General features: G+C 46.7%; 1 protein-coding gene across 1 annotated transcript in view; it reads right to left on the bottom strand.

The window, feature by feature from the left end:
- Sema4c (semaphorin 4C) overlaps positions 1-13,479 on the bottom strand; it is a 162,430-nt gene that overhangs the window by 111,422 nt on the left and 37,529 nt on the right. The window contains exons 2-4 of the mRNA XM_008837952.3: positions 12,392-12,652; positions 11,125-11,186; positions 7,729-7,842 (exon numbers count right to left, since the gene is read on the bottom strand). Of these exons, the coding sequence (XP_008836174.1) occupies positions 7,729-7,842; positions 11,125-11,186; positions 12,392-12,610 (395 nt within the window). The 5' untranslated portion in view covers positions 12,611-12,652. The remainder of the gene's footprint in view (positions 1-7,728; positions 7,843-11,124; positions 11,187-12,391; positions 12,653-13,479) is intronic.

Here is a 13,479-nt window from a genome sequence, read left to right as displayed (position 1 = left end):
GGAAAGGTGTCCTGGAAGAGGTGGGCAGGCACTTGCTGAAGGGGTACCACAGGTGTGAATTGTCATGCCACCTGGGCCAGTAGGCCCTGAGCTCCAGGGCTCATGAGGACCACCCAAGGAGCCTGCCAAAATGCAGATCCTGACCAAGCACCCTGCCTGGTAGCCTGTTAGCAGATCTACACTGGGTATACCGATAGGGAAGGAACAGGGAGAAGGGACTCTTCCCCACTCTTATTGTGGTCCACTGAATTGAGTGAGCATGGGGAAGGGAAGACAGTTAAGGTCAATCCTGAGGAAAAACTGCATCTTTACACAATGAACTGATATGGAGAGCTGACTACCATATATGCCAGTGGAAAAAGCAGTAAGTTGCAGACTAGTATATATCTGTGCCTGTGTGAGTATGCATGTATGTGTACAGTCATTCCTCCCTTATATGTTCCAAGACCCAAAATGGATGCCTGAAACTGCAGCTAGCACTGAACTTATGCCTTTTTCACAACCAAGTACTTATCACATGCTACAGCTGTAACTTATGCAGTCTGAAGTGCCACAGCAAAACTAGCTGCAAAACTTCTTTTTCCTTTTTCACAAGTTCACAGATGGAAGATCTGCTCTTCTGCAGATCTTGGCAAACCACAGCATACAATTTTTTTCTTTTTCCTTAAATTGAGAATGTTCACCTTTTTCACTTAAAGAAAGCACTTTGCAGCGTTTGGCTGTATAGCTGAATGTCCTGCATCACTACTCTGCACTTTGAGACCATCATTAAGTGAAACAGGGGTTACCTGAACACAAGCACTGGGACTATGGCAGCCAGGCTGTTAATCCAGTGGCTTCTGTCAACTTGACACAATTTATAGTAAACTGTGAAGAGAATCTCAATTGAAGGATTTCCCAGATCAGACTGGCCTGTGGGCATGTCTATGAGGAACTGTCTTGATTGTTCATTGATATAGGAGGGCCTAGACCACCGTAGGCTACACCAGTCCCTGGGCAGGTAGGTCCTGGGCTGTACAAGAAAGCTAGCCAACAGCTGGGTATGATGGTGCATGTCATTAATCCCAGCACTTGGGAGGCAGACAGGCAGATCTCTGTGAGTTTGAGGGTAGCCTAGTCTATACAATGAGGTCGGGCCAGCCAGGGTTACATAGCTAAGCACAAGCTTGCAAGTGAGCCAACAGGTAGCATTCTTCCATGGTTTCTGCTGTACTTCTTTGGCTGTAAGTTCCCTGGCTGGAGGTAATGCTGTGTGAAACAGCAAGCAGGCCTGCCTTGACTTCCCTCAATGATGGACTACCATGACCCGGAAGTATAAGCCAAACAAGCCCTTTCCTCTTCAAGTTGTTTTTGGTCAGAGTGTATTTTTTTAAAATTTTCATTATTTTATGTGTATGAGCATATTGCCTGCATGTATATGAGTGCACTCGTGTCATGCAATGCTGCAGAGGTCAGAAGAGGGCTTCAGATTCCCCTGGAACTGGAGTTAAGGACAGTTCATAGCCGCCATGTGGTGCTGGCAATCGAACCCAGGTCCTCTGCAAGAGCAGTCAGTGCTCTTAACTGCTGAGCCATCTCTCCAGCCCCTTGGTCAGAGTGTTTTTATCACAGAATGAAACTAGAACACCTTCTAAGTAACTAACAGGTGAGTAGTGTATACAGCATGGATCAGATGGGCAAAGGGATGTTTGCGTCCTGGGCAGGAGGAAAAAACATCATAAGGTTTCATCACACTACTCAAAATATGCAATTTAACACTTTTGAGTTGCTTATTTTTGCAATTTTCCATTTAATATTTTCAGACAGCAATTGATTATGGGTTATTGAAAGAATGACAAGTGAAATCAGATCAGGGACAACTTCTCTATATATATGCAGTTCATAAACACGCTTAGACACAACTCCCCCACACAAGATATACCTAGCTATGACCCTTCTAGAATCATCTCTAGGAGACAGACTTACATGGGAAGAAAGGAAAAGTAGACATTTCCTGTTTGCTTTATATAACCATGCTCTCCTTGATGTTACAACATATAGCATATGCTCAACAACAATAAATCAAACCAACTACAGATACTGTTTTCCCTTCTCTCATCCTAAGACGGTCCACAGGTTCCCAGCCTGATGCACTGTCTGAGACATCAAACCCAGGGGAGGAGAAAGCTCAGGCCCATCAGGCTCTGGGACATGGGCAGTTTGCCCTGGAGATGGAGCCACAGAGCCAGCACGCACTGGCCAGCCATGTGAACCTGACTCAATTCCTGGTAAAATGACCCAAGGTAAGACCTCAGCAGCACCACAGTGCTGTCTTGTGGAGAAAATGGTGTGATGGATGGGAACAATGACAGAAACCTGGAAGATGTGGGCTCTGTAGGCTGTTTAGGTTGTCTTAGCAAATGACCATACAAATGGTAAAAGAATTTTTTTTGCTCATGTCTTTGTTATTAAGAGTTTTATACTGGCTGGGTGTGGTGGCGCATCCCTTTAATCCCAGCACTCAGGAGGCAGAGGCAGGATGATCTCTGTGAGTTCGAGGCCAGCCTGGTCTCCATGGTGAATCCAGGATAGCTGGGGCTACAGGGAGACCAAGTCTCGAAAAGACCAAAATAAAAAAAATAAAAATAAATAAAAAGTTTTGTTCCTATTATAGTTTATTTTGTTGCTTTTGCAATCAGAAATGTGCAAATTATTGAAATGTCAGTAAGAACTAGGCTCATTTGTAGAGCTGTCCTAGCCCTGTCCCTAAAAACCATTACTCAAAGAGACTTTTGTGATGTTAACTGTAATGTATGTGCATCATTAGGGATTCTGAGACATGGGTCACACGTCTAATTGAGGATTTCCTGTGCAGCCAAGAATAAAGGGAGATGTTGTGATTTAAATATCTGCCTCTCCCTCTCCAACCCCTCCCTGCCTTGGCACACACATAAGGTCTTTAACGTAAAGAAAGATAATTTAGGATGTCACCCCGCCAAGATGCAAGCCAGTTCTTAGGGCATGGGCAGATGCTCTGCTCAGGATGATCGGGGTCTTTTCTGCCACAGACAGTTGTGGCAATCATATGACGTCTTGTCTGGCAGATGGTGCCTCATCTTCACCCTCAGCCTTACCCCTTCCCAACCATACCACTTCTCTGGCCCTTACCACTTCCCCTGGCCCAAGCTTTTGGCTTTGTATACCAGTGAGTCATTTTAAAATTTTTATGCATAAGGTTGAACAATCTCATCAAAATGATCCTACATCAAAACAACCACCTCAAAGTGGCTGTTGTCAAAGAGGCTTTCTCAAAGCACCGCTGGAGAACATCATGTGCCCACATTATGAGCAGTGATTTCAAAGCCACAAACACCTTCTACTGTAAGCAGCTGCACAGATAGGTTCTCTTTCTGTGCAGAATTTTCTAACCTCCAAGCCATGACTTCTATCACTTATTGTGCACTCAGTTGAAAGGTCAAGAACAGCAGAAATTATTCTTATAATAATCTGACAGAGATTAAAATTTTACAAAAATTAGGGGCCAGCATGATGGCTTAGTGGTTAAAGGCACTTGCCACCAGGCATGGCAACTTGAGTTCATAACAAAGATTGGTACCAGTCAGGAGGCAGGGCCTCTAAACCACAGCCTGCAGGCCAGGCCTGCCAGTGTCCATCGTACACACAGATCTTCCTGCAGCACAGCCAGGCTCCCCAACTACGCTCTTGTCTACAGGAAACTTTCTACAACCACAGATCACAGTGACTATGCCAGACTACCTAAAGTATTTATTATCTACAAAAAAAAGACTACAAGAAAAGTTTGCTGATCCCTGATTTAGTCTAGGATCAATTAGTAGAACTTGAGAAAAAGGCAAATGGCCAGCCACAGAGTGTGAGAGATCATCTCTGCACATCTGAAAACAGTGTGAACCATTTGGGAATCTTATGGGCAGGGCTCCAAGGATGTATATTATTACTCAATAAACCCTCAGGAAATGCAGAATGCCAACTTCGAACATGCCTCAAAGCTTCACCTGTCACTGCCTGGATTAGAGCTAAATTGTACACTCAGACTCTCAGTGGACCAGTCAGGCCACCCAGTTGAGGCTACTCCCTCCTGCAGTCCCCTCAGTACCTCCTGGCACAACAAAAGACCCTCTGCCTCCTCTCTTGGAACATTCTTCCTCTCTTAGAACATTTTTTTTTGATCTTTGACCCTACAACCCCAGCTGACCTGGAACTATGTAGACCAGGCTGGCCTTGAATTCACAGAGATCTACCTGCCTCTGCCTTCAAGTGCTGGGATTAAAGGCATGTGCCACCATGCCTGGCTTCTCTTGGGACATTCTTGTAACCATTATAATATACTGTTACTCCATTTGTGAAAGAAAAACAAAAACAAAACAAACAACAGCAGAAACCCAACTGGTCAACCAACAACCCTGTCCCCAATCCTGACCCCTTTTCAACCTCTCCATTTGTTCTCCAGTCAGGCTTGTCCCCAGCTGCCCAGCAAAGCTGTTCTTGACAAAGTCATGGTTACTGCCATGCTGTTAAATGCTATTGCATTTCTTGTCCCTCCCGTTCTCTGTTCACTTAGATTGAATACAAAATACAAAAATGTCCAGTGCTTGAGGGCCAGGTTTCTTCCAGATGCTCAGTTTCCTTTTCTCTTTCTACTCTTCTGTCTCTGGTTCCAAAGTGCTGAGATTATAGGTATGTACCACCATGTCCAGCGTGTTTCAGGGTTTAAAATATCATCTGCACATGATGACTCTAAAGTTTGCCCGTTCCAACCACCTACGTGATCTTGCCCTTGGGGCTCCCCAAGTGAACAACTCTATTCTGCAAGCCAGCCTGTGGTTCCTGGGTCTTCTGACATTTAGTAAAATATATCTGCATACCAGGTATGATGACATGTCAGTAACTCCAGCAATTGGGAGATAGAAGCAAGTGGATGAAACTCAAGGTTAGCCTGGGTTATATAGGGAGAGCTGTCTCAAAATACAAAAATGGAGCCTCAGCCTTCCAGCCACTCAGCCTCAAGCCCTTCATTTGAGACAGGTAGCTCCAGCTGGCCTGGAACATGAGCCACCACACCCTAGCCCCAGCTGTCCTGGAACTCACTATGTAGACCAGGCTGGCGGCCTTGAAGTCACAGAGATCCACCTGCTGAGTCCCAACTGCTGGGACTACAGGCGTGCGCCACCATGCCCAGCCTGTCCCTACTGCTTTGAGTACCTCTCTCTACCATACCAGCCAATTTGCTGGCAAACTGTTGGTTTCACTGTGAAGCATACCCAGAATGTGTCTGCTCTGCCCAGGATCCAGGCAGTATCTGGGTCATATAATTTTTCTCAGATTATTGCCAGGACCACCTATGATATTACAAAATGTTTTGTGTTTGTTCATGGTTTCTGGCTTGTGACTCTCTCCTGGAGATGGCCCATGGAAACTAGAGGTTCATTTCCCCAAGGGGCCTCCAAAAGTTATGCAAACACCGGTGAATGGTGAATCTTCATCTTTAGAATCTCCCTGTGGTCTACCTTATTTGACAGTTAAGTCTTTAAACTCTTTTCTTTGCAGAGGGGTCCCTGCCCTATGTCCTAAGGGAAGGAATGCTGGAGATCCAGAAGATCCAAAGTAGGCTGGTGAGATGGCTCAGCAGTTACAGGTACTGGCTGCTCTTGTAGAGGACTGGGGTTCAATTCCCAGCACCCACATAGTGGCTAACAAAAACCTGTAACTCCAGTTCCAGGGGAATCTGACGCCTTCTTCTGACATCCACAGACATTGCATGACACAGGTGCATTTACACACAAGCAGGCAATATACTCATACACACAAAATAAAAATAATAATTTTTTAAAAAAAAGACCCTGAGTAGGCAGGCCTGGTAGGGCTTTCCCATGAAGCCTATTAGCAGGACAGTTCCTAGGCAGTGGCAAGCCTGGAAAGTGTAGAAACTCCGCACTTCTTCTTAAAGCTCACCTATGTGTCTCCATTGGTATTCCTTTTATATCATGTATAACAAACAACTATATGCATTTCTGAGTCCTGTGCACTGCCCTAGCAAATTCACTGAATCCAAGGAGGTTGTCTGAATCCCAACTCACAGTGAGTCAATCAGAAGGACTAGTAAAACAATCTGGGCTTGTGACAAGCAGTCATGGAGATGGAGCCCCAACTCTGCAGGAGCTGATGGTGTCCGCAGGTAGACAGTATCTGAACTATAGCGGACACCTGCCTGGTGTCCACTACAGAACCACTTGTTCCCTGGTAGGGAGAAAGCTCCTAATCTTCTGGACTCACAGAGGTCTCCTGTGTTGTGATTGAGTGCAGAAAAAGAAGCCATTTCAGTTTTATCACTACATCCTCTCCGTGCCATGACCCCCCTCTACCCCACCAGTCTGCCATCAGCACAGTGGACAGATAATTCCATTCAGATGTGTGTCAGATCAGTGGCAGCCAGCTCACTCAGAAAGACTCTGAGACCCAGTCTACCTTTAGCTCCCTGACCTCCTGTCCCTACTGTCACGTCCTTACTGCTGCCCAATATACCAGCTGTGCTCACACTGCAGGCCCTCTGAGCTGGTTCCCACTGCCTTCAGGGACCTGCTTAATAGTCAGCTTTTCAGAAAGGCCTTCCTTGACTCCTCATCCTGGATTCAACTTCCAGTACTTAAAGAAAAAAAATCAGGGGCTGGAGAAATGGTTCAATGGTTAAGAGCACTGGCTGCTCTTACAGAGGACCCGGGTTCAATTCCGAGAACCCACATGGTGGCTAACAATTGTCTGTAACTCCAGTTCCAGGGGAATTGGACACTCCTCTGACCTCCTTGGGCATTGCACGCACAGGTGCAGTCACATACATGCAGGCAAAATGCTTGTACCCACAAAATAAAAATAAAAAATATCCAGGGTCTGGAGAAAATGGCTCAGCAGTTTAAGAGGACTGGGGTTTGGTTCCCAGCACCCACATGGTGGCTCAGAACCAGTTGTAATTCTACTTCCAGGGGATCTGATGCCCTCTTCTGGTCTCCACAGGCACTGCTCACATGTGGTACACTTGTCTTCATGCAGGCAAAAACATATAAGTTAGAAATTGAAAATAAGCAAAAAACCTAGGTGCACCCCAAATATGTAAGAGAACCTAGAAAGATCTGGAGCCCTGTTTCTTCCACATGAGGACACAAAATATGGGCAGAACCTGACATGCTGGCACCATGACAGGCCGCCAGTCTCCAGGTCCACTGTGCTAAGCAGATTTCTGTTGTTCATGGGACTCAGCAGCCCCAAAGGACCAAGACAGATTGAAAACAGTGTACCCTAAAGATGGATTCCAGTCTAGTCCCTAGGCATCTGAGACCTTATGGTGCAGATGAATCCAGCCTTCCAAGCCAGTGGCCCAATTAAATCAGGACCAACAGAGCACTAACATCCATCTTCGTTCCCCCAGGAAGGGGAGATGAAACATCTCATGTGGCCATAATCTCCCCGCCAAAGGCAGTTTTCAGTTAGACTACGGTTTTGTGTAGCTAGTTTCCCGTGAGATAGGGCTCTGTGAGCTTGGCAGATAATTGGGCTGTTTTATGATCTCTGTGTTCTTGAAGGTCAGGCTAGCCCTCTAAAGTCCAGCAGTAGATAACTGGATATTTCTTGAATCAGTGAGTGAATGTGTCCCTAACAGGAAGCAGTACAAACTGGTAGCTGGAACTCTGCCTATACCCATGAGGCCCTGCCCCTTACCTGTGTTCAGGAGTGAGCTGTACTTCACTGTCATCTTCGTAACAATCAGAAGAGTCAAGATTCAGATGGTCCTGCAGTAGCAGCTGCTCCCACTCCTGTTCCAGGGCCTGTTCCCTGTGAGAAAAGGAGAGCCTGAGCCAGCTGCCAGTGCTGCTAACTGCTCTCCAGTCCTGTCTGCCTGGCTGCAGGGACCCTCAGAACACAGCAGGCCTACGAAGTGCAAGGCCACATTCCTGGTGTCCTTCCCTGAAAACAGGGAAGCATGTTTTGCTTCCAAGAGCAGGGATGAAGGAAGACAGTTTTTTGCCATACAACATCAAGCATGTGTTTATCTGTGGACCTTGTTTAGGCACCAATTCACTGTGTAATGCTCCCAGGTCTGGGCCTGTTCTTCTATTCTCCAGGGCTCAGCTACATGATGTGGGTGGGGATGGGAGCTGTGTCTTCTGTTCCTTGGCATCCCATTTAACTCTCCAGTTACTAGCGGCCAGAGCCTTCCCTCCCACCCGGCCCATTCCTTTTTGCTCCTTGCCCTTCCCCACTTGTCCTGAAGTGGCTAAGAGCACCCCATTTGCTTGCATCATCCCATGAGTGCTTCACTTCCCATTCAGCTAGTCCCTGCCTCAGGGCCTTTGCACCCATTCTGTTATGGGCCCCAACTCCTGGCTGGCTGTGCTTTGCATATGGACTGTCCTCCCTAAGCTCCTGTGTAAATGTAATTGTCAGAGTAATCCTATTGAGAAGTGGAGGGGCTATCACAAGGTGTTGGGTTCTAGGATGAAGCCCTCATGAATGGTTAATGCTTTTTAAATTTATGTTTTACCTATTTTCTTCTGTATTCCCTTCCACTTGCCATGTGGGGAACAGCACAAAGCTCTCATTAGAAATTGTATAGATGCCAGCATCATGCTCTTGAACCTCCAGAACCATGAATCAGTCTCTTTTCTTTACAAGCCTCCCAGTCTTGGGTACTCTGTTATAGCAGCAGATGAACTAAGACATATGCTCATTCCCTTCTGTCCTAACAGTCCTATACACTCTTAGTAAACATCAAGTCGTCCTTCGGCCTTCTCTGTTCTTGCTCTCAGAGGCTGTTGAAGGGGTCTAGGGCCTCTCTAGGCCCTGTTTGGTCCTTCTAGGAGCTCCCCATATCTGTGCCCACGGGGCCTCAGTTCTAAGAGTCTATCTCCCTCCCAGATCTCTATCTTGCACCGAGATCCTGCTGTCAGTCATGTATCTGATGATTTCTAGTTCAGTATGACTGGGACCTCTATTTCACATGTCCAAGTCTGCATTCCTCTTCCTCACACAGACAGCCTAGAGTCTAGTAACTCAGGGTATCAGACCCATCGGGGGCCTCCTTCTCCTCCTCACTGGGGCCTCCTAGGATAAGCCCTCCCAGGCCCTCACCCATTAGCTCTGCTTCTTTCTCACCCTCCCACCCATTCCTCCAGGGCTGCTGATGGGATCTTTCTTCAACATGATACAAAACATACCTCTGCCTGCTTATAATGTTTCCAGAAGAGGGTGGCACCATCAGCTCTCTCTATCCAGTGCCTGGCCCAGGGCTTAGGATGCAATATGCTACAGAGTATCTGTCTATCTTCCCCTTTAATTTATTTACTGAGACCCTAATACCTAGTATAGCTTTTTTAAAGAAGTAAAATTAGTTGCAGAGTGGGACCCTGATCCAATGGGAATATGATCCTTATAGGAAGAGACCCCAGAGAGCTGCTTTCTCTACCACATGAGCACACGCAAGATGGCTATCTGTAAGACAGAAAGCCTCACCAGGATATCAGCCAGAACCTTCATGCTGGATTTCCAGCATCCAAAACAGTGAGAAATGGAACTGCATTTAAGCCCCAGGCTGTGTACTCTGTTTTAGCAGCCTGAACTGACTGATCAGCGCAGGGACCTCCCAATGCTGGACAACACTGAGGGCCAGGTGTGAAGGAAAGCTATTGCTTTCCCGCCAACATTTCCAAGCATCTGTTAAATTTACAGCACAGTGCTGGGCACTGTGGAAGTACATAGTTCCTTCCTTGTCTTTCGATTTAGTCTCAAGTGAGGGAAGTTAAACAAAAAAAGTCTTGGGGCTGGAGAGATGAGCCAGTGGATAAAGACCACTTACTGCTCTTGCAGAGGACCCGGGTTCAGTTTCCAATACCCATGTGGAGGCTTGCAACCACCTGTAAATCCACTTCCAGGGACTCATGACACCTTCTTCTGGCTTCTGAGGGCACTTGATGTGCATGTGGTACACATACATACATGCAAGCAAAACACTCACACACGTAATATAAAAATTAAACAAGAAAAAGTCTTCAGATATTAAGAGCCAAACGAACTGTATGGAGAAAGGAGATGGACTGACGCTGGGGTAGGTAGAATGGATAGATAGAGAAGAGTTATCTGCCTCATAAGTATATCTAATGTCCTCCTGTGGGCAAGAATGCAGGGCTGACAGATCTGGGGGAAATCCTGTGAAAGCAGGCATGAATGTGCCCAGCAGGAGCAGAGAGAATTCTATTTTACAGTTGCCCCGCCCACCTGGACTTAAATTGTGCAATGTAGCCTACATGCATATACGCACACATGCGTTGAACAAGCAACAGAAGGAGAAGGACAGAGGAGAATTGGGTCACTTGAGCAATCTGCTCACATGCCATCAAACAGCAGGCCAGCAAACATGACCCCGACACATGAGCAGCTGTTCTCTGTCATCTCAGTGTGAGGAGTCTACCGTGGGCAGGAGTCTAGCAGTTCCCACCCAAATAGGCCCCTCTGTGCAAGCCAACCTCCTCCCCAGGTGTTCACCCCCAAAGAGAGTGAGAGGAACTGGTCTCCAATACCACCTGTATCTTCCTAAGGGATTTCTACTTCTGACCAACACGATGTTTGCCCTTAGAAGCTGCTGAGGGGAACAGCTGGTTCAGAAACTAACTTATCCATGATACGTTGCTCTGTTGTGGGAGAAGGGAGAAGGCAGATATGATTAGATAAAGCAAGAAGGAAACTAAGCACATGTGCTTCCATGCAGGGGTAGGACAGAGGCTGTGATCAGGCTGAGCACCTCAGTGTCACAGCGTCTTCTTTTCCATGTCCCTCTAATGAGACACCCCAAAGTGGCATGAACTGGGGAATGGAACTGGGAGGAGGGGTAACCTGGGAGGAGGGCTTTGTTCCTGGTGGGGCTGGTGGGGTCGTGGACCCAGAGCCTCTGCTTTAGGGATGCCCACACACCTGTCTGCTATTCCATACTAATCAGAGCACACATGGTGCTCCACAGTAGGTGAGTTGGGAAGGCTGCCTTGTCCCAACATGAAGCTGCTCCTAAAATGCTGCCAGCTTCACAGAAATGAACCCCTATGACACACCTTGTTCCACACTCACCTCTTCTCCTGCAGTAAGTAATCTAGGTTGTTGATGTAGCACTCTGAGTCTCTAGAGGCTAACTGGAAAGACAGGACACAGGGATGGGGAAGAAGAGAAAAACAGAAATAAGGGGATTCTGTTTATTTTTCTGAACACATGATACATTAACATGACTTTAAAAATATATTAAAAACATGGAGGTCTCCCAGCTCCCTCCTCACAGGGAACCCCAGTGCTTTCAGAGACACTGTTACACAAGGACAAGCAAGTAGCACCTCTGTAGCACAAATGGTATGCACTATGTACCCCATCCTGCACTCTTCTCTAATTAGAAATATTAACTTGAGGGGCTGCAGAGATGACTCAGCGGTTAAGAACACTGGTTGTTCTTGCAGAAGAGCCGGGTTTGAATCCCAGAACCCACATGGAAGCTAACAACTGTCCATAACTCCAGTCCCAGGGGATCTGACAGCCTCTTCTGACCTCCGCGGGCATTGCATGACATGGGTGCACATGCCTACATGCAGGCAATACATGGATACACATAAAAAATAAAATTTAAAAATTTAAAAAATAAAAATATAACTCGAGTCATTTCATATGAATGCCAGAGATTTTCTCTGTGTGTGTGTGTGTGTGTGTGTGTGTGTGTGTGTGTGTGTGTGTGTGTGTATGTTCTGAGCTTCCTCAACACTGCCAGGGTATTCTTACACATGGTAGAACATGGGTTATTAGATCCCCAGTGGTGGGCACTTAGGCTATTGCCAACAATTGAAGCCCTATGCTTGGAGTAAATATCTTGGGCTTGTAGGCCTTTAATATCCCCATACTCTAGTTACCACAAGGATTTTACTCCCAGTGTGAACTTTCTAACTGAAGTCTCCATTTAGGAATCTCTATAACTGGACCTGGGTTAGTTTTGGTCTTTGTCCTCCACCAAGCTCGGCATTGAGGTCCCTCCTTGCTCTAGGGTCAAATCCCAGCTCAGTGATGAAAGCCTTGAGGGGCCCCATGCAGAAAAGGCTCTAATGCCACCCCATAGCCCTCCATTAGCAGGAGTTAGAAGTGGAAACATAGAGGTACAGTCCAGTTTGGGGGTTCATGCTCTTAGCTCTGAGGACCCTGGAGCTGGGGAAAGGTGTGGTATATGACCCAGAAAGGGTTAAGAAGGGTAGCTGAGTAATGGAAGGGAGCTGGGGCATGGCTGAGGAGTGAGTAGCCAAAAAGGATGCCTGGGGGCAATTAAGAAAGGATCACTAAAAGGGATGGCCCCTGGCTCACTTACCTCTGGGGTCACAGTCTGTTGGCTTGGACCTGCCATGTTCCAGAATAGGTCCTCCAGTGAGGCCAGCCTCACATTCTGGTCTGAGTCCAGGGGCTCCTGTTCCAACATTTCATGCAGTCTCCTGTGGCTCTCAGGGGGAGCCTGCAGCACCTTCTGGTTTAGGAATTCTGTGGGTGGTGGACTCCAGTCAGTGGGGAATGAGTCCCTGGGCTCCTGCATCCGTGATTTGGGAGTTTGAGCCAGAGTGGGCCTGCAGAACTGCTGTGTAAGAAGAGAGGGATGGTTCAGGAGGCCTCATTTCAGGTTTGGCAAGAAGGTGGGCACAGCAGTGGCTGCTTGAACCCCTGTGGATGGAACAGAGTACTAGGGGTCCCCATCCACACTTAAATGTCCCAGATACCAAGCCATACTGGATGAGAAGAGAGGAAATCCCTCAATCATGGGATCTCTACTGCCTTTATCTGGCCTCTGCTTGCACAGGCGAGGGATGTCTACCTCCTTGGCAAGGAAGGGCTAGCACAGTCTACTGGGGCCTGGCCATCTGCAAACTGTGGGATTCCCTGTCCTCGAAGGAACTCCCTGTCAAGTAAAGTGACTCTACAGAAGAAACTAAAAGACTGAATTCCCAAGTCTCTCAGGAGAGGCCTCGGCTGCTGCTACTCAGAGGGAGTCCTTCTCCAGGTCCACCACTAGGAGGCACCATCAAGGTCAGGTGGCTGATCTGATTTTTCATTGCAGCAACATGATGGGTAAGTAGGAGGACACTATATATATGTATATATATGTATATATATATACATATATATGTATATATATGTGTATATATATGTATACACATATATATGTATATATATGTATATATATATATGTGTATATATATGTATATATATATAAAAAATAAATGTATATATTTAAAGTCAGCATTTCTCAACAGCAAAACTATGTCCTGAGATGATATCCCACATCATCTGGTCTGAGTCCAGGGGCTCCTGCTCCAACTGATGCTACTCAGGCTGTTTGTTACAAGGGTAAGAGAGGTTGGTCTGATCTCCACCATTTCCCATGCTCCTGCCTGGACTTGGCACACA

This window comes from Nannospalax galili, unplaced genomic scaffold (genome assembly GCF_000622305.1).
Source record: "Nannospalax galili isolate Female #2095 unplaced genomic scaffold, S.galili_v1.0 scaffold1311, whole genome shotgun sequence".
NCBI lineage: Eukaryota > Metazoa > Chordata > Mammalia > Rodentia > Spalacidae > Nannospalax > Nannospalax galili.
Note: the sequence above shows the minus strand (reverse complement) of the source record. Positions and strands in the feature narration are given on the sequence as shown.